Raw genomic sequence first — 25857 nt, 5'->3', positions numbered from 1 at the left:
AAATTTCTTTGTGTTCCCACTAAAACTTTTTTTTTTTTATTTAAATGATTTTTTTACCTTTATTATTTTTTATAATTTCATTTGCGTGTTTTGAGAACTGTGGTCTAATAGTGGCAAGGTCCACCGCCGTATTACGGAACTCGACAGAGCTCAAAATCCTCGTGATTTTGTCTAGTTATTTACTCCCAAAAGTAAAGATGCCAAGTTTTGGAGGACTTGTGTACCTTGTGTTGTTGGTTACAATTTAAAAGGATATAAAGGTACTTCTGTTCTAACTTCTGAGAGTTAAATCTGTTTTATATTTTTTTTAATGAACAAAAGCAAAAATTGATATGTTTTCCATAGCTTTAAAAGACATTATTATAAATAAAAACTAGCTTCTAAATTTGTGTACATGTACTGATTTTAGAACATTAATTTATATAATTAGTCACTGTTTTAGAGTGTGGATTGTATAAAAAAAAGTTGTAAACAACTAAATGAATATGATCATTCGAGCACTTGAAACAATGAAGCTCAATGATGTCTATTAAAAAAAACCAAGTCCTTTAATTATGACAATTGCAATTGTCATTTTGTTAAAGTTATTAGTAAATAAATATCTTATCATAGCGCATCCTTAACATTAGGGCTGTCCACGGGTTAGGCTGGGTCGATTTTGGACCTAACCCGGACTCAACCTACCGATGTCGGGTGGGAGGCGAAGGGACCCGAAACCGACCACCGGCGTCCATCGGTCGAGTCGGTTACGGGTTCGGTGATGATCGGGTTAGTTCAGTCAATGGAGAGAGTTGCCAGATCCTGTAAACATCATCGGGATCTTCGAAAACTTCACCAGAATTTGCAAAAACTCACTCCATTTGCACCGAAAATCGCTAAGATCACAAGATCACCACCACATCTGGACGGAGAACTCGAGATCTCCACTCGATCTAGGCGGAAATCGCAAGATCTACATCGGATCTGGGCATAGAAAGGGAGATCTCCACTAAAACTGGGCTGATCTAAGAGAGAAAATGAGGAAAATCTCGCGAAATCTACCTATTCTTCGGTCAGGTCGGTTTTGGCGGGTTGAGAGGAGTGAAACCGAAACTCGAACCGACGAGGGTCTGGTTTCGTTGGACAAAACCATCACCGACCGTTGTGGTGCTCAGGTCAGTCGGCTTTCGGTTCTGGTGGCGGCGGGTCAAGCGGTTCCGGTGGGTCGAGCAGGTCCTGGACACCCCTACTTAACATGATAAATACTTTATAAGTACAACTTTTTGTAAGATTGGGGTTTAAGGGTTAAGGGTCAAGGTTCAAGTCTCTATGAGAGAGTTTCACATACATACACTTAAATTAGAGTAGAGTAAGAATTCATTCTCAAATTTTTAAAAATAACCATAATTAAAAGCATATGAAATATGTATTTAATTGTAATAGTATTGTTGGAGTATTTTAATATTAATTAATTAAAATGAATTTATGTGATAATATAAATGCAAAGATGTGGGAGTTAATATGGAAAATAAATAATTAGTAGAATGTTTAATCCCACATTGAAAGTGAGGAAGACTTTTTATTATTTTTAATTATAGTGATTAATCAACTAATATGTATTAATTCAGATATTGAGCTAGATACATTCAGAATTATTTTTATATTCATTGGTGAGTAAATGATATTTTTATTATGGAAAATAAAGGACCTTATCTAGTTAGTTATATTAGTTCTTCTGGGATGGACCCAAGATTTTAAGCTAGTAGGGGGCCAGAGTATAAAGAAGAAAAAAAAAAAAACTCCAAATAGGCATCCATTTATATTAAAATATAATAAATACACAAAACCGTTCTTTCTAAATACATTAAGATGCAATCATCTACCAACAAAGATAAAAACAAAAACAAAATAATGTTTTTTTAAAAAAAATACTAGATTGGCTAGGATTTTCATTGTTGTTGAAGTTAGAGAATTCACAGCGGTGGTGCTAAAAGTTTTAGCTTTTAACACATCAAAGAACTAATTTATCTATTTTATTATTTCACTTTACAATACACCAAATATAAAATGTTCTTTTTATCACTTCGGTTAAAATAATATAAACAACTCATTAAAATAATAAAGGTAGAGAGAGAATTTGAATTTTTTAATTGAAGGAAGAGATATAATCTTAATAAAATATTGTATTTTATTTTTAACAACTTGCTATAATCAACTAGCTAGTATTTAACCAATTTACAATAGTTGCAACAAATTTAGTTTTAGCTTCTCCTATAGCATATGATTTTTTGGTTCTTTGGTGGTAAAATGGGTTTTTTTTTTTTTTTTCTAAAATACAATCACCATTATGAATGCTTTTATTGTTCTTATTAAGCTTTTGAGTTGAATAGTTGCTATTTGGGTTAAACTAGCTAAACTAATTAGAGAAAAAAGAGGCTCAAGGTTTTGGAAGGAGAACCCAATTACAAAAATAGAATATATAGTAACAATATTAAAAAAGAAAATGGACCCAAGGGGGCCTAGGCCCCACCTAGTCCGTACCTGTAGTACGTAATTATTATTATTATTATTATTATTATTTTGCCTTTGTTTTTAATACTAAAATAGTGGGTATAATAAAAGATACAAAGAATAGAGAAATTTGTTGTGTAAGTTGTAATTAATGAGATAGTAGTATAAAAAAATTAATGTGATTTTTTGGGTAACAGTAAAAAAAAAAATTTAATGAAAAAATATTAAAAAAAGGGGCTAAATGTGTGTGTGTATATATATATATATTAAATAGTCTTTATTACCAACGTGAGTTAGTGACACTTGAGAAATGTTTTGATACAATGAAGAGGGAAGAAGAGTGTTAAATGCTAAATGACGAGTTGGAAGTTAATTTAATTTTTTTTCTTATAAAAGAATTACAAGTAATCAAAGAAGAAGCTACATGATAAAATCTCATGCTTTCACATTTGCTTTTATACATATATATATATATATTTTTTTTTTTTGATGATTGATGATATTGATTACATGATTTATATTATAATTAAATTACATATATACAATTTGTTAATCAACGGATTCACAGTCTGACTCGGTGCCACCGGTTCCGCCAAAACAAAAGCTATAACCCGTTTTGCCGTCGTTTTTGTATGACTCATCTCCTTCAAGGTAACAACGAGACATGGCAGTTTGAACACCAGTTGGTGAATCAACTAGGTTAAAATTGTGATCTGCAAATTCAACTTGACTCATGAAACAAGTATGTTGATACACGCCATTATCAAAATGTCCACTGCCCATAGGAGGGCTGGTATTATCATCTCTGCTACTGAGAACATAGCCTCCCAATTGCAATTTGTCTGCTCCTCCAGCTAACTCGTTAAATTGTGTGGCAGGAAAATACCCAATCGGATCATAATCATTATCACCATGATAAACAACCAGCCACCATGAAGCATTTCTTACTTCACTTCCTTCTTCCTATTGTTATCATATCACATAATCAAAAACCCAAAAAGAAAGAAAATAAGGAAAAACAAATGGAAGATCATATATATATATATATATATAAAAGAAAGATGGAAAGTATTACACGAATAATGCTGAAACGCTAAACAACTTGGTCTTCAGTACTGTATTTAGAGACTTTATCTATAGCAGCGCCAATTGCAACTTGGGTATTAGTTTGTACGAACCCCAGGCAATTAAGATTATAACATCCTGACAAATTGCCGTTCTAGTCCATGTATAGTGTAAAATTCAAATTAAGTTAGTACATTGTATTTGTAAAAAAAAACAAGAAAAATTATCCTAACAAGAACATTAAATCTGTTTAGAATTAAAGTACTCACATTAATCATTTTAAAATACCAATGGGTGCGTGTATCGCCATTGAATAAGTCTGGGTACACCTGAAGAATTTCACAAATAGTTACTGATTTCGCCGATTGTGATATTTTTAACATTTTAAATGAGAGAGTAAAGTGGAGATAATTATTGAACTTAGGTTTTTTTGCTTTGATACTATGATAAATTACTAATTTTCTTAAAAGTTTAAATTATTAAGAAATAGTTAATTTGATCATTTAACTATAATTTTAACATATATAAAAATCTTGTGGGTGACACACTTCTTCATCCGCGTATGTTATTACCATCAAATTTTGATGGCCTATCAATATTAATTAATTTTTTTCTATATTGCTCTCCTACGAAATTTTGCAAAAAAGTCATTCCTAAAATAAGAAGCCACAATTAGCTCGTTTTTTTCAACAATGATGTTTTTTAGAAAATGTGTCACATTTTCCGAAAAGCATTTTCTTAAAAACTATTTTATTTTCTATCATTTGGTAGTAACCTTAAATGAGTTGAAAAACAATCTCTTAACTTCCTTTATTTAGCTTACTATGAGATAAAGTTGTTTTTCAAAAAAATTTAGTGGAAATAATTTCTAAAAATAAGTCATACTTTCTATGTTGACTAAAGATAGTTTTTCTTTAACTCATTTTTTTTTTATACCACCAAACATTGGAAAACACAAAACACTATTTTTACACAAAGTTTCCATTGAAACAAACAGCGAGTCATGTCAATTAGTTTCGAATGGAGCTTAACTTTTACTATATCAGGCTTTCTTTGATCATGCATGTAGTTAATGATAAAGTTGAAATAAAGTTGTAATTCAATTGTAGAAAAATTAACCAAGAATCTTATAGTTCAATTAACACTACTTAGGTGTATCTAAATGAGAGATTTAAATTTTAAATAGCCCTCTTCCATTGTAACTTTTGAATTTATTATTTTAGATAATAATAATAAAAGCTATCCAATTTATTTTATATATGTATAAAAGAAGTAAGATATCATCAAATAAACAATAGGGCTAACTAATAATTGTCAAATAATTTCTCTAACTTAATACTTACAGTCCACCCAATTTGTATTTGATTGAGGTCAGCTCCATTTCCTGCTTCAACTGAGATCGCAGCTGAACTATATTGGCGAGGTCCAACTTGCGGGTTATATACACTAATTGTTGCCCAATTTGATTGATATTTTTTGTCTGGGGTTGTTTGTATAAATATCCCTGCAAACTATGAGAGTAATTTCCATTAAAGGTAATAAGAGGACTAACTGTATTACAAAAACAAATATAAGAAAAGTAAACAATATATTTTTTTTGATAAAAAAAGTAAACAATATATATATATATATATATAGACTAATGTTAAATATAGAAAGCCATAACTCACTTACTTCTAAATTCTGATTCCATTAATTTGATTGAGGCTTATATAAATTTGATACATTCTTTGATGGATCTTTGTCAACGACACTCAGAACAGGGATAGTCCCTTTTGGGCACGCTTCATCTAACTTTATCTTTGCATGTTGGACACCAGGCGGCAGCTTCTTGTGTTTCATTTTAGCTATCATTTTTCTTATTTTGTGGCTGGGTCTCATCTGTTGAGAATTTTCTATACTTTAGTATATCAACAAATCGTTACGAAATGAAATATTATTATAGAAGCATCCGAGTTGTAAAAGTAGCAACAAAAGTTTTTACATAAATTGATACGCACTCTTTCTTTTGTATTACACTATTCCACAATCAAACATTTAATGAGTTATGAAATGGATCCATTTCAAAATAATTGTGATGTGCACAGTGCATACTTGTGCACACACTGATCATTTTCTAGAATATCTTGAAATTGAATCATTGAAGGAATAATATAAATTAACTTAATTAATTGCGGAGACAAACAATAGGAGTCCCACTCCCACAATTAACACGTTGCTTAATTGTACACATTTAGGGTATAAAGTAATCTTTTGTGGACCAAATTTAGAGAGAGAAATGAACAAAAATAAACTACACATCTTACGCTAAGAACGTTTAGAAACAGCAAGTAAAACACCATGAAAGAAAACCTCTCACTCCAAAGCCAATCAAGAAATTTGAATTTAAAAGAAAAAACTAAACACAAATTAATAACGTAAAAATATGAACCTGAATTCTATGATTCCTAAGTGAAGGATGTTTCAAACTAGGTTGCTCATATACATTGATTCAATCATAGGTGTCTCCATGCTCAGTCTGCAAAAATCTTATTATTGTTAGACAAAATCTCAAGCTATAAGGAAATGCAAATACTTTGTTAGCAATGAAAATTGTAATTACTACTGCACTATAAATTGACATGGAATACTCAGCTAATTTTTTTTTCTTTTTTTTTTTTGACATAGAATAATGTAATATTAGTTTCACAAGTAAAACTATTGACAAGCATGTATGAACAAAAATACAATAGAAATACCAAAGCTCGTTTTAGTGGTGTTTCTTGCTTCCTCTCTGAAATAAAATCATAGAGATTATTCCCTTTTTCAATGGCGTCATTATGGAATGAAGCAAAATGTAACAAGATGTAAAACACAAAAAACGCTTTGAAAGCCATAGATTCTTAACCCCTAAGCACTTTATGCATGAGACAATTCCAATTAAGCTACATGGCTCTTCAATTCAAAAAAAAAAAAAAAAAAAAAAAAAGCTACATGGCTCTTAACAATTCTTGAGCTAGCTTCAAATGTGCTTTAATTTTGTCTTGTCGATATGTATTGAAATTAGGGTCTATAAAAAGAAAAAGTTAAGTCAAATATACGATATAATTGCAAACGATTAGTTTCCCAAAAAAGAGCTCATTAAATTTTCATTACAGCTCACTTGATGCTAAATATGTAAATATGTAATACGATTTAATGTAGGTCACAACTCACATAGGCAATATATAGCTCGGGCATTGTGTGGAGCCAAGGCTCCAAAAAAGTGATATATTACTTCCGAAACTTAAGTTGTTTGACCCCATGACATAGATTATAAGAAGACAAAAAAAGTAAGACTAATTATAGACTTAAATTGTACTATCAATGATTAGGGGTGTTCATCAAATCACACAAATCGTAAAAATTGCACCAAAACTGCTCGTAAAATAATATAATTGCATTGCAATGCATGGTGTAGTGTTGTTTGCAATTTTATAATTTATATATATATATATATATATATAACCGAAACTTTTGAAGCTCTCACAATTTTCCACATCATCACTATTTTCTTTTTCTTTTTATTTTAGATTCTTTTTATTTTAGGTTTTATATCTTATATAGAATCCACCAGAAAAACAATAGACAAAATTTTGAATTTTTTTTAATATCAATAATATTGAAAAATGTATACAAACTTAGAGGCCTATATAAGGGCATAAAACTTGATGGACAAGAAAATATATTCTAAAATAAGCCATAATTAATACCTAACCATAATAGGAACCAAATTTGACCTAAAAAACATTAAAAGAACCTAAAAACAAGGAAATAAATCACCTAGATCTAAAATAACGTTTTTGCATAAAAATACCAAAATTAATTAATTACAAAAATTAAATTGTAAATTTTATCCTACATCAACTTATCACAAAAATCATCATCTATATTTATTATTATTATTATTATTATCTATATATTATATTATATATAATAAAGGTTGGGCTTAGACGCCGTGGTTGCGCCAAGTGGTGGCACCAAATTGTAGAAATTTTCTTAGATTTTTAGATTTTGAGAAAAAATATATATAAGTTTTTGTCAACTATAAATTATAAGTGGATATAATTTTTCTTCAGTTATAATTTCTAAGTGGATAAAAATCTTAATTAGATTAAAGATAACTGAATAAAACTAAATAGACAAACTTATGAAAAATAAATAAATAAAAAAGAAGAAGAATTTGATCACAATTGGAACACTAAACCAATCAGTATTGGGAGACCAACAGACAAATAGTGCTAAAAAGAAGGAAGGATTTTGATGAATACTAAATCAGACTTCTTGCTGAAATTTCTTTATCAAAAGCAAGGTTTCAAGAGGTAAAGAATTATGCAACTTTCTTATTTTTTTTAATTACTATACTACACGTTTATGTATATAACCAAAAAAAAAAAAAAAAAAGAGTCATGCGCGGTTGATTCTCAAATACCAATTTCAAATAGATAATACTAAGACAAATAAATAAATAAATAAATAAATAATTCTACCACTTATCAAGCAAACGTTTTTTTTTTTTTTTAAATTGTTTTACTAATAACCAAATATCCGAACCATGCATATTATGCAATATACAATAATTGACCTATAAACTTATAAAAAAAAATAGCAGAGGAAAAATCAATTTATAACAATGTTATCTATTTCTTTTGTGTTTATCCAAAATAAATAGAGGAAAGTTGATAAGAAAAAGTAAAATTTTGTATTTATCCAAAGATTAGTAGAGGAAAAGTTGATAAGAACAATTAAGATTTTGTATCTATCTAAAAAAATTGCTGCTATTTTTGCTTACCTTCAAGTATATCTAAAACTTGCGATTAGATCATAGGGAATAAAAATAAATTGGAAAAAAAATAATTATAATATATTTGCTCCACCTCCCTCAAACTTCTCATTTGGACTGCTCATGAAGGTTATATTTTTTTGTATTCTTAGTTTTTTTTTTTTTTTTATATATATTTTAGTACGTTGGATGGTTTTGTTCTATAACGGAAGTACATATTATTTATACTACAACTAACTATATTGGAACTCTTTGAAGCTATAGAGTTTGAAGGGAACTTTGAAAAGCTTAGTTATTTTGACCACCTCTATTTGCCCATGGAGGGAGGCACGTACACTTTTGTGGAGTCATGGATGCTATTTTCATGGATCATTAAGATTTTTATTCCATAATTGTAAGTATGATCAATCCTCATTACTTTTGGTATGTATTCTTTATTCTTTTGCCTAAATTTTCTTAGGAGAAAAAAATGGAAGTATTCATGTTATTAGAATTTGACCTAAAAATTTAACCAAATATAGAGATTAACCTAATTAATACTTAACCATAATAGGAACCAAATTTGACCTAAAAAACATTAAAAGAATCTAAAAACAAGGAAATAAATCACCTAGATCTAAAACAACGTTTTTGTATAAAATACCAAAATTAAATAATTACAAAAATTAAATTTTAAATTCTATCCTACATCAACTTATCACAAAAATCATCATCTATATTTATTATTATTATTATTATTATTATTATTATTATTATCTATATATTCTATATAAAACTGAAGCCTTTAAAGCTTCCACAATTTTCCACGTCACCATTATTTTCTTTTTCTTTTTATTTTAGATTCTTTTTATTCTAGGTTTTATATCTTCTTATATTTATTAGTGTTACAATAGTTTTGTTTAAGTAAAACTCCATTAGATATATTTTGTTGGCCTCTCCAAAGCTTATCACATCATTATTATTATCTATATATAATATAAAATTGAAGATTAAAAATTAATTATAATTTTTTAAGATACCTCACGTTAGAATTAAAAAAAAAAATGACCCACTTTAGGTTTCAAAAAAAACAAAAACCTTTAGGATTAAGAAAAAAGGAGAGAGACTCCTGGTAGGACTCTCTTTTCTCTCCTTAAAACCCTAGCAATTACCATCTCAAAACCCTAAACTCAACTTCACTTTAAGATTAAAAAAATAAGAAGGAGAGAGACTCACGTTAAAAAAAAAAAAAAAAAAACATAGGTTTTGTCTTTTTTATTTGCTTTCATATGTGTCTGAAATTTTCATTCTATTTTATTGTTTTATTATGTTTATAATTGATTTCTTCTAAGTATTTGGGTTAATCTCTATATTTTGATAGTGTTTTATGGGTTTGGTTTTTGGGTTGAAATTCTAATAATTATTTTATATTGTATATGGCAAATGAAGCATCTCATTTTTTGGAAAAAAATCAAAGCTGCAACCTATGTCTTCCAGCCCAAGGTGTGGTAAACATAAGAAATGTTCTTGCTTTATTGAGAATTTTTATTTGGGTTTATGTGATTTTTTGTTTTATTTATTTATTTATTTATTAAAGCTTTGATTTTTGGTTGATTAATTATTTGTTTGGATTAATTTCAATTAATTATTTGTTTGGATTCAACGTAAAAGATAATGGAATTAGGTGTTATAAATTTGATAATGTTCCATGTTTTGAATTGTTTATATTGTTAAGACTCCTGGTAGGACTCTTTCTTCTCTCCTTAAAACCCTAGCAATTACCATCTCAAAAACCTAAACTTAACTTCACTTTAAATTAAAAAATAAGAAGGAGAGAGACTCACGTTAAAAAAAAAAAAAAAAAAAAGGTGGTTTTGTCTTTTTAATTTGCTTTCATATGTGCTTGAAATTTTCATTCTATCTTATTGTTTTGTTATGTTTAGAATTTATTTTCTTCTAAGTATTTGGGTTAATCTCTATATTTTGATAGTGTTTTTGTGGGTTTGGTTTTTGGGTTAAAATTTCTAATAATGATTTTTTATTGTATATGGCAAATGAAGTATCTCTATTTTTTGGAGAAAAATCAAAACTGCAACCTATACCTTCCAACCCAAGGTGTGGTAAATTTTTATTTGGTATATTATATATAAATTTTTTGAATTTGAAGGGTTTTGTTTGGTTTTGAAGTAGAATTTGGGGATTCTATAAAATTTGGAAGCTTTAAGTTTTGGGGTTTTTGGTATTTGCGTCTTAGTAGGTTGATTTTAAGTCTTTACCTTATATGTTTTTGCTTTATTGAGAATTTTTATTTGGGTTCATGTGATTTTTTGTTTTCTTAATTAAAGTTTTGATTTTTGGTTGATTAATTATTTGTTTGGATTTAACGTAAAAAATAATGGAATTATGTGTTATAAATTTGATAATGTTCCATGTTTTGAATTATTTATATTGTTATTACTACGACTAAATAAGATTTGTTTTTATCTTTGTAGTTTATATCAGTTTTGAGTGTGTGTATATATATAACTTTTGGGAATTTTACTTTATTAATTTAAGAATTATAAATTACTTTGTAGGTTTCAGTAACTATGCACCTACAGTGAGACATTGACAATATAAGTATATATATATGGTATTAACATTTTATAAAATCTTTCTTACAACCCAATAACATTCTACGTTAGACAACACTTCTAAACTATAAAAAAGTATAGAAGTTAAATATTTATTCCCATTGTATTTTATTTAATTATGACAGATCTTTTTTTTTTTTTTTTAAATGCTAACTAGCAAAATGTCTATAATATGCATATTATTAGCCTAATTTTCTATTTCTAAATTTCTTAGATTTTATTATATCAATCTTTTTTTCTTTTAAATTCTTCGTGGGCAAATCAGTCTCTCAATAATTCTTTTACCTTAACGTGATGTTGGTTAATTGTTCTTTTATTTAACTATCCCGTGCATTGCACGGGTTAGTGACTAGTAATAAAAATTGCACAAACTACACCATCTCTATATATTAATATATTTATTTTTTAATATTAAATATATTATTAATAGTTTAGTAACCCTAGTTTAAAAAACAAAGTTTAATAACTCTAGCAAGTGTTGATTAGGAAAGATAACACAAAATAAAGAAAAACTAGCTCAATAGTTTAAAATTGGGCCCAAAACAAAGGGAAAAATTAGTTTTGGGTTGGGCAAGAAAAGCTCAAAATTTGAAAAATATACCCGTTTCAAACCATATCTTATACACTGCACCACACATGTGACCGCGAAAATGAAGTGCAATGCAGTTATGACTTTGGTTAAACTTTAAACCGCACCGCACTGCACCGCATTGCACTGTACTACACATGTGACCGCAAAATAAGGTATAGCGCAGTTATGGTTTTGGTTAAACCGCACCGCAAAGTACGGTGCTAAAAATGGCCTAATACCACACCACACTGCACTGCAAATACCCTTAATAAATGTAAATCTTACATTGCTAGAACAATGCAAATTAAGAATTTTTCATAAAGTAATTCCCTTTAGGGTTTAAACAAACCAAACTTGACCTAATATATATATACACACACACAAAAAGCTTATCCTATTTTAAGCAAACCAACCTGACGCAAAGAAAGGTTGAACATCCCTACACAACAAATATGCCTTTTTTTTTTTTTTTTTGCTAACCAAACTTATCCCATTTTTCCATTAGAGGTTTTCACACTATTCATATCATTTGAAATCCTTGGAATTTTGATAATGTTTATTTTAATAGTTTTTCTTTGTTTTTGAGGTTGATGAGAGTTTACAAGACACTTGAATACATGAAAATTCCTTACATGCTTGATTTTCATTTCATTGAGAATTATATTGTATAGTCTTAAGTGATCATGCCTGAAAGTGTTTACATGCATCTGTATATGGATTACATAGTGTCAAGCTTTGCATAAAATGAAAGAGAGAATATTGGTATTCAATGTGCAATCTCATTTTTGCTTGTGTGTTTTTTTTTGTCTCCTCAAAATGTTTTTTTCCAATAGTTTTTCTATCATTTTTTTTTTAAAATGGGAGAAAGTTGTTTTACAACCATTTATTTTATTTTATTTTATTTTTAGGGGGAGTTTTATTTGTTTGCATTCCACATGTGCGCCATTCATTTCTTGTTGTTGTTCCATATGATGTCCCCTTAGTATCAATTGCATATTTGTTTCTTTCTATTCATGTTTGCCTATGGATTCTTTGTGCTTCTTTAATCATCTTTATGTTTCCTTAGTGAAACTTTATAGCTTTTTGTGCCCATATGTCAATCATAACAAAAAGGGGGAGGAAATGTAGTTTTTGGAGATTCTGCATATTAGGCGAAGCAATACTTGTTTTTGTAAGGTACAGACGAGTTTTATCGAGCATTATGTACTTTGCGGTTTTGTGCCCTTTTTTTGGTATACATATTCTTGAGCTTTACTTGTTTTTTATTTGTCATTGTTTTCCACATGGTGGTCATTATGTGTTTGTTAAGTGCTTTTAGGAAAGACAGGTATAAAGCCAACCAAAACAATCAATCCTAATTCATGCTATGATTTCTTGGGACTGGTTGTTTTAGATTAGGCTAGTTTATTTGAGTATTGATTCATTATTTGTAATCAATTTATTATTGTATTTGGCTTACATTTGTATTGGAGGTTTTGTCATGGATTAACAAAGGGAGAGATGGTAAGAGCACTAGCATTTGAGAGAGGGGGGGGGGGGGTGGGGGGGGGGGGTGTAAACACCTCCTAGTTGCCATTTTACAACCCAACTCCTTAAAAACATGCCACATCTGATTTGCTATTCTTAAAAAATTATACAACCGGCTACAATTAAATTATATATACACAATTTACTGTAGCTCGGTTGTTAAAACTAAATATTATATTCTATTATCTACAATAACTTTCTCTCTCCACTTTAATAAAAAAAATATTCACTCTCCCTCTCTTTCTCTCTTTTCTTTGTTGTATATATAGGTATATACATGGATAGATTGTAATAATGATGTTTGAGTTTGGGAAATATTGTTTCATAAAGTGAAAATTCAAGTTTTGGAATTTTCAAAGTGAAAATTCGAAGTTAAGCATTTTTGATCGGTTGAAACTTTGGCACGACCGATCGTAATGGTAAAGAAAAAATCCTGGAGTTTCTGGATGTCTCGATCGCTGCTTGATTCCTATTCGACAGATCAAAAAGAGAACTCGACCAATCAAAAGGAATTTTCAACTGATCGAAAATCGAAAATCAGGATTTTTCTGTAGAATTTTCTAGTGATTGTTCAAAGAGTTTGAAGATGTTTTAAGCCTTGTGAACGATTTTATGAAATATTTTAACTCTCCATACGTGCCTTTTGATGTAATATAACCGTATGGGTAAAAATAGAGGTTTATGTTCATTTGAAAAATAACTCTACAAAATAGTAAGTTAGAGAGAAATACAAGAAATCCTGTGGTAATTCTCCAAAATTGCTATATGTAGAACCCAACATCTTAATTATGTCCTAGGGACAAATTTGTGATAACCTTTTAGCAACAATAGTGTGGAGGGCAAATATTGTCTAAGGAAAACGTTATTGTGCCTCCAAGTTATCTATTTTCTATTTGTCTTTTTTGTTAATCTTGTTCTTCCATTATTATTTTGTATAATATCCTTGACACTCTCCACCTCCTGCCGAACGTTTCTTTCATCCCTCATAGCTCCCACCTCTGCCATCTCAGCTAATTTTCTCTTGATGGCATTGGCAACAGCAAAGGCTTAAAGATTGAAGGCGATGACAGCAGTGGCAGCTTGAAGATTGGTTGTTCTGGGTTTTGTTCACATGGGTTTTGGGTTTAGAATGATGCTTTTGTGGTATCGTGGGCTTGAATCAATGCTGCCACTGCTATTGATACCACCGTCGCCGCTACCACTCAACCTAGCACTTTAACCCTTCTACCCATTTTTCCCTTTACTATCTCTCTCTCTCTCTCTCTCTCTCTCTCTCTCTCTCTCTCTCTCTCTCTCATAAACCCAGATTTGTTCTCTCTTTTTCAACAGAACCCAGCCAAGACAAAGAAATATAAAAAACAACAAAAATCCATAACAGAAAAGAAAACGTAAGAAAAAGCTAATAATATCCATCAGCTCTTAGATTGAAGCTTCACCTCGATCCTTGTGTTCATCTCATTCTCCATTTTTTTTCCACTAAAGGGTAAGTCAATCTTTCTTTTTCTTGTCGTTTATTTTTAGTTGTCTTTGGGTTTAGATTTAAACTGTTGACATGTTTTTGTGTTTTGTGTGCATGTGTGAGTGATTTTCATTGTAAGATGCCTGATTGTGGAATCTGTTAATGTGATTCGGATCGCATGTATGTTTTTTTTCTTCATGTGGGTATTCCTAAAAATTTAGGATTTTGCGATGTTTCAATGGTGGTGGTGGTGGTGGTGATGGATGGCTTTTGGTGGTTGGGCTAAGTTTTAGTGGTAGGTGGTTGTTGGCTTTGGTGGGTTACTAGTGGTGGTGGTAATTGCTAACCGTGGGTTTGATGGATGGAGAGAGTGGAAGAGAGAGAAATGAGTTGTTTATATTATATTATTATTTGATGGGGGTAGTTTATATTATTTTAATGAGTTGTATGTAAAAATAGAAACTAAGATGTTGGGTGAGTTGTAAATAAAATGATAAAATAGATAAAAGTGGTGTTTGAGGATGTAAAATAAGGTTTTTTTTTGGCATCCCCCGATGCTAATGTTCCAAGTTTCATGTGCTTTGGTACCAAGCAATGCCACATTATGTGTTTTTATTATTATAGAGTTTTAATGTGTCTTAACATTTTAATTGAAGATTAAGTTGAAGACACGAGGTCTACTTAAGAAAATCTTAAGAAAAATGCATTTTCAGCATGTACCTCAATAGTTGGCTCGATACCTCTCGATAGCTAACTCGATACCTACTCGATCTATCAAGATTTAATTTTGTTCCTCGATAGCTATCTCGATACCTCTCAATCTATTAAGATTTGTGGATTAGCAAAAATTTAGCAACGCAAAAAAGCCCATAACTTGTTTGTTTAGTGCTTGAATTGAGATTTGTTTGAACTGATATTTAAAGACGTTATAAGTGATCTATCAGAAGACTTTTGAGAGAGAGAGAGAGAGAGAGAGAGAGAGAGAGAGAGAGAGAGAGAGAGAGAGAGAGAGAGAGAGAGAATTCGTTTGTACGTCTAGAGCTTTTGTAATTAAGTTTTCTCTATTTCACAATACCAAAGAGTTTCAAAGTAAATTTAAAGATTGATTGGTAAAGAAGCTAAAGCTATAGCAACCACCACAAACTTACTGTTATGAAGAAAACCTTCAAGAAGTTCTTGCGAAGAAAATCAGACATATTTATTCGGACATAAACCATTGCTTGACATATATTATTCAGGCATGAACCACGCTTGGACATAAACTAATTGACATATATTATTTAAACATAAACTATTGCTAGACATACCTTATTATGTTGAACATGAACTATGAATCACAGCTGGATATGGACTATTTTGGACTCATCACATTATTGGACATATGACATTTAATTGATTATTCTCTAATATTGGACATCACCTGATATAAATAATTATAATTATGGTTTTCAAATCATTATTTAATCAAAGCTATTTAATTAAAAATATCATTTATTTATTTCAACTATTACTATGATTCTTAGACTTTGGGCTTTATCTATCTTGTAGGCTTAAAAATGCATGGAAGCCATTGGTCTATGTAGCCTAATGTCGAGTTCCAGATTGAACTCCCCAAAACAAATCCGGGTCTAGCAAAGTCACTCCTTCAGTGGAAGACACGTGGCTATGCGCAAAAAATGGCCATGTCAATATGTTTCACTTGGGATAATTGGATATTATTTAGAAGACTCAATTTTGTGGTTATATGAAATTTATTCCTTGTGCATGCTTTCTTTCAATGCTTTGACTGTATTTTGGAAGTTTATTATATATAAATATAATTGTAGGGATATTAGGCCTGGAAGTCCATTATACATTTGGCCATTAGGCCTATGGCCCAAGCCGAGGATCAGGACTAGTCCGAGGAGAAAGAATCTCCATCATTAGAGACCGTGTTAATGAATAAAAGAGTTGGTTATGGCCATAAAAGCTTAGCGAGACAAGTCGAGAGTAAGTGTCTCCTCGGAAGATAATCTCCTAGAAAGTTCTATCGATATGAATAGACATTATAGAGACATTAGACCGAGAAGGCTTTAGATATCTTAGGAAGAAAACTGTCACGCCACATTTAATGTTCTACAGTTACTTTATTGACTGCATTAATGTGGAGAAAACCCCTGAACAGTATAAAGTTGGCTGTCCCAAGGCACACACAACCAGAGAGTGTTTGATAGGACAAACACTCAAGTGGTAACGCAGGTGATCAAACAAGTGTAAGATCAAGATGCTTTAGAAGGAACTATATAAGGAGAGAGGTCCTTCATAAATGGAGGATAGAAAAGGTTGAGAGAAAGGACTAAGCATTCAAAGATTAAACTTGTAACCGAATTTGAGGATAATAAACAAGAACAGTTCACCTCAAATCTTGCTGAGGACTGTTTTTTCTTCAATATAATCCTACATCGTTTCATTCTCCTACTTGAATCCATACCAATATCTGTTTGATAAACTATAGTCCAGTTTTTCAACCCATTCTCTATAAATTTATTGTTTTGGACTTCATGGGTTTAAGTCCTTCCACGTAGTGGGTTCACAACCCAAACCAGGTCCTCACAATAATATATTAGTTCTTTTTTTTTAGAAATAATTTCGACATATGGTGTTTGTTCTTGGTGGTTTAGTCTTTAGTTTAATTTTATAGATTACTTCACAATTGATGAAAAAAAAAATGTTTTATGGAAGAAAAGGCAATTTATCTAATTAATTTTATAAATGAGAGAGAGAGAGAGAGAGAGAGAGAGAGAGAGAGAGAGAGATTGGCGGATATGCCAGATTATAAATATTTTTCAGTAACCATTTTACGTACAAACCAAACATTGGAAACCATTTTTTGGCGTATTTTCCAGAACACAACCAAATAACTGAAAATATTTTTCTTTTCAAAAAATATTTTCACCTGAAAAAAATTTTACACTTGGAAAAAATTTTACATTGAGCTAAACACAACCTACATGTATTCCAAGCTTGTTTACGAAGTTGTAAATAAACATAAGAAAAAAGTCACTTTAAAAAAAAAAAAGTTTTTCATAAAGAACTAAACAAGCGATAGCATTCCTAAGTTAACTTTAACATAGAATTCTATATATCTTTTTTTTTTTTTCTTTGATCCACTTCTAATAGCATAACAATTATGCAAAAAACAACAACTTCTACAGAAACACAAAACAATACATCCGAAACCTTTAAAACAAAACAGGACAATTTGCTACAGAATGTGTAGAATTCTATATATCTTAACCAAAGCATAAGTAATTTAGATTTCATTACTTCATCAAAACTTATATAGAAAATAAAATAGTGTAGGTGTAAGTTTATTAAAAGCTGATGATGTGGCAAAAATTAGCCAATTACTATATGGTGCTACTTCAATTTAGTCCCTATACCTTTCTCAATTTAGTCCTTTAGTCAATTTAATCCCATTTGTACAAGTATGTTAAGTGTTGTCTAATTCCTTTAATAAAAAGGGCGTTGTTTAAGTCCAATTTTTGACATTGCAAAAACAAACAATCTCCCTTTTTGGGTTTCTTTGTCAAATGATTTTTATAGTGACAAGATATCTTAGTAATTTTTATTAGATTTGGATCAGGTGTAATACGTTAGTCGATGTAATTGCTATCAATGGATGAGAATAAGAGTTGAAAAAAACAACTTTTAATTTCCACCCCATGAACAAAAAAAGTAAGAAAAAGTAAAAACGTAAAAATTATTGTAAAAATATTTTGTGAGTGCGGAGGAATATTTGCACCTGATCCAAGTTCATTTTTATTATTGAGTATTAAAATGTTTAATAAGAATTGTATAATGAGTTTCTCTATGAACTCTAGAGAAGAGAGGGTAAGAGGCAACTGTGTTACAAACTGACCCCAGTAATATACACTTGGGCTTTTCAGCCCAATTAGGCCTAATCGGTTAACCCAACATAGGCCCACCCATATTCTGCCCCGACATGGGCCCATAGCGATTAGCAAAGGTCCCATTTTGCAAAATCGCTCATAAACCCAAACCAGAGAACTCAGCAGCAGCGAGAGTCAGAAACCAGAAGAAGAAGAAGAAGAAGCACACACAAATGTCTTCCTCAACCGTCCTTCGAGAGCTACAGCGCGATTTCGAAGCCAAATCTAACGATCTCAGCAAACTCCAAAAAGGCATGTGTTTATTTATTTATTTTTTAAATTTATATGGTATTAGTATTTTCACCCAAATTTTGGGTTATCGATGGCTAGATTGATTTTGGTGTTTGTGAGAGAGATTAATGGGGTTTGTGTGATTAGGAAGATGGGTTCTCATATGCTGGATCTTCTATAACTTTAGTTTGTGCTTATTCTTTGTTGTACTTGCTGGATTACTGTATTGCTTCAGTAACTAACTCTTATTAGTGTGAGGAAATCCTCGTCTCAGCTGTGCAAGGCTATTTCATTACAGTAACACACTATGTGCTAATAATTGATTTTTATTTGAATTTTTTTTTTTTCAATTTCAGAGTTTTTACTTTTTATGCACATATTTGTAATGTCTGAAATTGAAGCGCTCTAAGATGGTATATAATTTGTCAGATATTTCAAAGAATCACCAAGTGAGAAAGAAGTACACTATCCAGCTTGGCGAGAATGAGCTTGTCCTCAAGGTCTCTCTCCCTCTTTCTCATTTATTTATCCCTTTCCCTTTTTTAATATCTGTTTGTTTAGTAGGAAAGTGAAGGAAAATGAAGTTTTTAGCAGAAGGAAAGTGAAAATAAAAAATTTTAAGTTAAGTGAATGCTGTTGGGTGTATATTTTGGAAGTTTTACGCGGTGCAATTTTCCATAATGCTGATTAGGTTCGTATTAGATTTGACTGAATGAAGGATTCTAAGGGTTTTGATTGCAAGCAAACAAAGTGGCATTATCAATTAGGTTTGAACTCTTTGTTTGTGTTTGTAGGAGTTGGATATATTGAATGAAGATGCAAACGTGTACAAATTGATCGGTCCAGTGCTTGTGAAGCAGGATTTAGCAGAGGCAAACGCGAATGTGCGCAAGAGAATCGAATATATCTCGGCTGAATTGTATGCTTACTTTGGAACTCATTCTTTCAATCTTTGCATCTTTTTATCCACTAGTTGAAAAGTAAGATTTATGGAACCATGAATTTTGGATAGATGGTAATAGGAAAATATAGATGGTAATTTTGGGTCATTTTCATAGTTAGTCCGTAGTACAAGGTTGCTACCTTGAAAAAAAACTGCACTTTATCCTCATAAATGATAACTTCATGTATCTTGTACTGATAAAGGCATATGTTTCTCTAACCACACATTGTTTTTTTGATGGAATGAAGTCAGTTTGCTCAGAAGAGTCATTGGCTCCATCACTTGTCATAATTAAAGTCCTTAGCTTCCTCATTTAGTAGTTACTAACGTAACTAAATGCATTTTTAGATGTCTAAAGCTTGACTGGGAATGTAGGATAGTTTATTGTAAAACAAATGTGTGTGAATTAGTTTCCTGCTATTCAAAATATGTCTCACAGCAGAAATTTCAATCATTGACAGACAAATCTCCTTAACTTTGAATTTAACCCATTCGATGGAAAGTGTCTACACAATGAACAATGCAGAATATGATCACATAACATATTTCACATCTCTATCATTACACTTCCTTACAACAAATAACTTGATGCCTATTCTAATAAAAATGACACGGGGTTTCATGCAGCCTGTAATTTTTTTTTTTTTTTGGTTGATTTTTTTAATGCTTTTATTCACGTAAAGAATCATTCTTTTCAATTTTGTGCTGCTTATTTTGTAAGGAATTTCCTTGGAGTTTTCAGGTTGGATTGTTTCCTAATGTTACTTTTTATTTTATTTTACTCTCTCTCTCTCTCTCTCTTGATGCTTTGCACTATTACTTGGAACTGATATCCTATGATATCTTTTACTGGAATGCACTATGTCGGGATGTAAAATTTTTCCAGTTCTGGTACTTAAAAAAAAAAAAAAAAAATCCAGTTCTGGTGGATGGTCTCACCACTTATCAATATAATATTTTGGGTTTATTTGAAAAATATACTCTTGCATTCCAAAGTTCTCTGTACCATCAAACTTCTTCTTGCACATTTACAGACACTGAAATATCCTTGGATAAATTGAAATCATTACTGCTCCACACCTTGTTTGAGTGGTCCCGAGCTTGGGGTTACTCATAGTACTTCTATATTTGAGTTTCATTCTTCTCTTAGATTTGATGGTTGATACTTTGTAATTGTTTGAGAATATTTGTGTTAATCATTGTGAACATGAAGTACTTGTTCTTATTAATAAAGCTTCATTACTATTATAAAAAATGCGTCATTGTCATCATCATCATCTAATTATTATTGTTGTTGCTGCATGTATTTGACTGTAAAATTTTTTCTGCATACTAGGAAACGACTTGATGGCACTCTTCAAGACTTGGAGGAGAAGCAGAATAGCAAGAAAGAAGCGGTTTGTATTCTACCTTTCACATACACACATGTGCAGTTCTTACTGTGATATCATTAGCTTTTCAAGTTCATCATACTCATGATAATGGGTTGTTACTTGGTGAAGAATCTTAAAGGGTATAAATTAAAAACATTGTTTTCAGAATGGAAATTTGATGGAATATTTGGGAATTTGTGGAAAACTGGAAGTTTATAGCTCATCACAACATATAAATAGAAATTTATACAAACTCCTACGCCAAAATTCCATTTTTCTAGTTAGAAGCTTGTAGTGTGCAAGATTTTCTGGTGACATGTTATCTTGAACTGTGAATTAGATTTATAAAAATTCTTCTGTGATACTTGAGTAAAATAAATGTATGTTCCACTTGTCACATTTAGATAAGAATATATATATATATATATATATTTGCAAAAATTAGTTGTTTGGATTTGAAGTTTTTTTTTTTTTTTTTTTTTTGGATAAGTAATAAAGATGTATATTCAAGAACAATACCTTATGCAGAAAGTCATAAGGCAGAGAAAAAAATTACAGAAAGAGAAGATAAAAAAAAGAAAGAAAAGATATTAATTACAAAGGAGAGAGCTAAGGAACATAGGGAGAGAATCACTAGAGGTGAGTCTCCAAGCCCAGACCAGTCAAAAAGGAAGCCACTGAAAGAAGCCAATAGTTGGTCGTTAGAACTTTCCATGTCCTTAAACGTCCTCCAATTTCTCTCCCTCCAAAGGCACCACATTAAGCACAATGGAGCTAAATTCCAAATGCTAGACGAATGCTTTCTAGGCCAATTCCACCTACCAAAGAGAGTATTCGCAACCGATTTTGGCAAGACCTATGAAATCCCAAAAGATCTAAAAACCAAAGTCCACAACCGGTAAGCCTTACCTCAATGAAGTAGCAAATGATCCACTGTCTCCCCATTACAATGACACATAATGCACCAGTCAACAAATTCCATCCCTCTACTCCTCAAATTGTCACATGTAAGGATCTTATCCCATACAGCAATCCATACAAAGAAAGAAACACGGTGAGGAGCCTTAACATTTCAAACACCTTTCCAAGGAAAGATAATGGCCAAGGGACCTCTTAACTTATTATAAAACGATTGGATATCAAAATCTCCATTCTTCAGCAACTTCCATCGTATACGATCTCCATTCTCAGTAGGAGGTAAATTAGAACCCAAAGTACGGAGAAATTCATCCACACCGCCAATTTTCCAATCATTTGGTCTCCGAATGAAACAAACATCCCAGCTTCTCCATTTCTCTATCCCCAAATGTTAAGAGAAGAGGCCACTGATGCCTTTTTATTGGAAGCAATCCCATAAACAACTGGAAAGATCAATTGTAGTGAAGAATTTCCACACCATTGATCTGTCCAAAGCTTCACTCTATCCCCTGCCCCTACCTCAAACTGAATATTTTTGCTAAAAACCTCCCAACCCATTCGGATAATTCTCTACAAACCACACCCATGTACCCCTCTATCTAGCTTGGAGGTCCATCCCCCCCATTCTTCCCCAAACTTTGAAGTTCTTACTCGAACACTATGTGTTTGGTCCTCTTCAAGATCAAACCATGATCTTGGGTGTCATTTATGCTTGATGTTTAATATAAATGAAGGTTGTAGATTTTCTGTGGTTTAGGAAGTTGAAAATTTTAAGATAGTAAGTTTTGGTAGATTTAATAGAATTGTTAGAGATGTATGCGACAATATTATTGTTTGATTAGGAATTGTGGCAATTTACATAGTCCATAGAAGTCTAGTGAACTAAATTGAAAGTATTGGAGGAAGGTTAGAGTGAAAGGATGAGGTCTCCCTCTCCTTGGAGAACACCATTTTCAACTCTCTCAACGGTGGACATATGTTGAAGAAGGAAGCAAGCTTGTTGAGAGTGGTTTTAAAAATAGGTCCTTGAGCTCATGCAAGTGAAAGAATGTAAAGGGGGTTGAGAGGGAGGAATGGGGGTGGAGGTGCACTATTTTTATTATTTAGTTAAAAGGATAGAAGGGAAAGGAAAATTAAAAGGATGGGGCTTCTTCTGCACCCACCATTTTCAATGCTCCCAATGTGGACAGATTGGAGGAATGAAGGCTTGTTAAGAGGGTATGCAGTTGCCTCTTCTCCATTAGCCACTCCAATCGGGGTATAATGTTAAAATAATGGATCTATTTTTCCTTTCTTCATCTTTAGGCTCCTATCAAACTTTACCTTCTTTCCAATTTCCCCCTTTTTCCCAGCAATCCTTTCTTGCCATTTATCTCAACCAACTTAAAACCTAAAAAGAGGGATGCAGTTCATAGCCAATGGCTGATTTGTGATGTCAATTTTCCGTGTCCAGTTTAGAGTTCCAATGACCATGAAGCTTAGATGAAGGTGCTTTTTATGCAAGCCTTGGTATGTTTTTCTGGAAAAAAAAACAAAAAAATCTTCAACTAATTGAATAATTGATCAACATCCTAGGAAAAATAGGATTTGGGTGTATGCTTTTTGGGAAGTAGACTAAAAATGAAGTATTTCTTGCGACTCAATGTGATTTTTCTTCAACTTGTTCTTATTCTTGTAACTGAAAGCAAAATTGAGGAGTTCTGCTTCTATGGTTTAGAAGTGAAAAAAAAAAAAAAAATCCCTCTCCTCCAAGCCAGAATTTCCTCATTGCTTTCACTGCTTCTCTGTTTGTTTTTGTTGATTATTGAATTTAGGGCGGAGTTGGCTAGTGTAAAATTTTGGAGAAAATATCTCTTGTAATAAGCATACCAAGGCAACCACGTAACAAGCCAATGAGTGAATACCATGTGGGAGGTTGGTGGGACCAACTTTGACAAAAGGGTATAAAATTGAATTACATGACATTCACTCATTAGTGTTGTTGGCTTGTTATATGGCTGACTTGGTTTAACTGCCACAAGATATACTTTCTCAAAATTCTGATACCTAGTTGTTTACAAGTTTGTCTTTGATGTTTTGTAGCTAAATTTTGCTACTTCAAATTTTCGTTTTAAAGATTGTCTGAGAAATACTCTCTTTATGGTTTAGTCAAAAAATCTTTGTATACTCTGGTTAAATATCAGTGGTGCACACCATCCAATGTTGAAACCTTTTGTTCAACCATTGTTTGCTTGTTAATATTTCAGCTATATATGTTTGTGTACTAATTCCTCCCGTTTTGGTCATATATTTTAATGACATTAATCGTTTTATTGGTTGTCATCTTGCAGATCTTCAAGTTACAAGAGAGGATTCAGTCTCTCCAGGCTGGAAAGGCCAAAGCATAGTTTGCTTTCACATTAGTATTCACCTTTGGATTTTTAATATGTTTTATAAATCTCTATGGATGTTTGGGTGTAGATACTTGTTTCTAATTGAGGCTGCGTTTCCTAGCACAAACTCTTACTATTGTCATAGTCATAGCCGTTGTGGAATGTTAAAATTGTTTGTGATATCGATTTTTGTGTTTAGCTATCCTTCTTCCAAACTCTCTCTGTCTCTGTCTCTGTCTCTGTCTCTCTCTTGTATTTTTTATTTTTATTTTTAAAAAGAGAATCTGGATCTGCTAAACGTTAAACGAAAACATAATGCTTTGCCATTAAACAGAATAATAATTGATGAATTATGCTTGAAAGTTGAAACTGAATTGGGATATTCTGAGTTCTCACCCGTCAAATGTACTCTGCTATACCTTGGAATCAATATGCCTTGGACCGTTGTTGCTTTTGTTTTTTGTTTTGTTATGTTTTGTTTAAAACCAAGAATTGTGCTAAAAACGCAGTTCTAATTGGAAGTCATTTTTAAGGGAAGGGTCTGTAGGATTTAAAATGGATCAAGTTAGGGTCTGTTTGAGGTCCATTTATTTTGTTGAAACTGAAAATTTTTTTGTTGGAAGTATTGTAGATAAAGGTAAAAGTTATCTGAAATAGTATCGTGAGACTTATGAATTGTACTAAAAAGTATAGTGGAGCTTATGAATAGTAAAATAAATTGACAAAAATAAGTGTTGTCAAACGCATACTTAGTGCGGCATCAAAATCTCCATTTTGTAATGTCCTGAGGAGTTCAAACTACAGTTTTAGGGTACAGGGATTAAAGGACCCTTTGTTATCCATTTAATATGAGAATTGGGCATGCCAAGAAGGAATGTTTGTTACAGCCATTTTAATTTCTTAATGAAGAATCAGTTTAGGAGGGTATTCAAATTGTACGCAAGGGTGGCCAAGACCAAGAGCAGAAAATGAAGATATATGTGTTTGTGAGAATACAAACTATCTTGGAAAGAACTATTTGCAAGACAAGACTTTGCACCAAATTGATGGGCTTTGCCACTGCCTAAACTAATAGGACTTCAAAAGTACAAAATATTCAACTAAGAAAAATAAGGGAACAAGCAATGTAATCACAATATGTAGATATTTTAATTCAGAATTCAAGTTCATACAAATAAGAAAGATTCAAATCACACAAACTCCTAAGTTAAATTACAAAAACTATATTTAGATAATTTATGTGAGGTAAACGTACTTATAAACATGAAGTTATCCTTCCATTGACTGGGTATGTGAGTCAAGTTTATCAGATTTTTGTTGTCTCCTCTGATAATACCTTTTGATCTTTATTTATAGTAGACAAAACAGTTACTGCACTCCTTATTTTTTGGTAACTTCTATTGCACTCTGACTTAGTGGATAACTAACTGTAATATTCTCTTGTTGTAACAGGTTTTGCAAGTTTTGCTTATTTGGGCCATGGTTTACATTGATCAAGTTCCAGCCCCTCAAGTCACCCTTTAGTGGAAAACTGACTCACACGCTCACATATGTGAAAATTAA

At 31.4% G+C, this 25857-nt stretch overlaps 1 protein-coding gene and 1 long non-coding RNA gene across 2 annotated transcripts; one reads left to right on the top strand and one right to left on the bottom strand.

Moving 5' to 3' along the window:
* Nucleotides 1–2966: 2966 nt before the first annotated feature.
* LOC112021162 (uncharacterized) lies at nucleotides 2967–6674 on the bottom strand. Its single transcript, XR_010631974.1, has 7 exons — nucleotides 6294–6674; nucleotides 5987–6073; nucleotides 5230–5436; nucleotides 4899–5066; nucleotides 3825–3884; nucleotides 3566–3709; nucleotides 2967–3453 (listed from the first exon to the last, which is right to left on the bottom strand). It is a non-coding gene; the product is annotated as an uncharacterized LOC112021162 (long non-coding RNA).
* Nucleotides 6675–18543: 11869 nt separating this feature from the next.
* LOC112021161 (prefoldin subunit 6) lies at nucleotides 18544–24496 on the top strand. Its single transcript, XM_065781109.1, has 5 exons — nucleotides 18544–18709; nucleotides 19118–19188; nucleotides 19483–19607; nucleotides 20968–21028; nucleotides 24253–24496. The coding sequence occupies exons 1-5, from the start codon at nucleotides 18631–18633 to the stop codon at nucleotides 24307–24309; spliced, it is 393 nt and encodes a 130-aa protein (XP_065637181.1). The 5' UTR covers nucleotides 18544–18630; the 3' UTR covers nucleotides 24310–24496.
* Nucleotides 24497–25857: the final 1361 nt, after the last annotated feature.

This window comes from Quercus suber, unplaced genomic scaffold (assembly GCF_002906115.3).
Source record: "Quercus suber isolate HL8 unplaced genomic scaffold, Cork oak 2.0 scaffold_257, whole genome shotgun sequence".
Taxonomy (NCBI): Eukaryota; Viridiplantae; Streptophyta; class Magnoliopsida; order Fagales; family Fagaceae; genus Quercus; species Quercus suber.
This window is presented reverse-complemented; position numbering and strand designations above follow the sequence as displayed.

What these genes read in the sequence shown, in the direction of transcription:
- LOC112021161 (XM_065781109.1), top strand. Translation starts at nt 18,631, where the DNA reads ATGTCTTCCTCAACCGTCCTTCGAGAGCTACAGCGCGATTTCGAAGCC. An exon ending in TCTCAGCAAACTCCAAAAAG is followed by an intron (nt 18,710 to 19,117) that starts GCATGTGTTTAT and finishes ATAATTTGTCAG; the next exon opens with ATATTTCAAAGAATCACCAA. An exon ending in AGAATAGCAAGAAAGAAGCG is followed by an intron (nt 21,029 to 24,252) that starts GTTTGTATTCTA and finishes GTCATCTTGCAG; the next exon opens with ATCTTCAAGTTACAAGAGAG.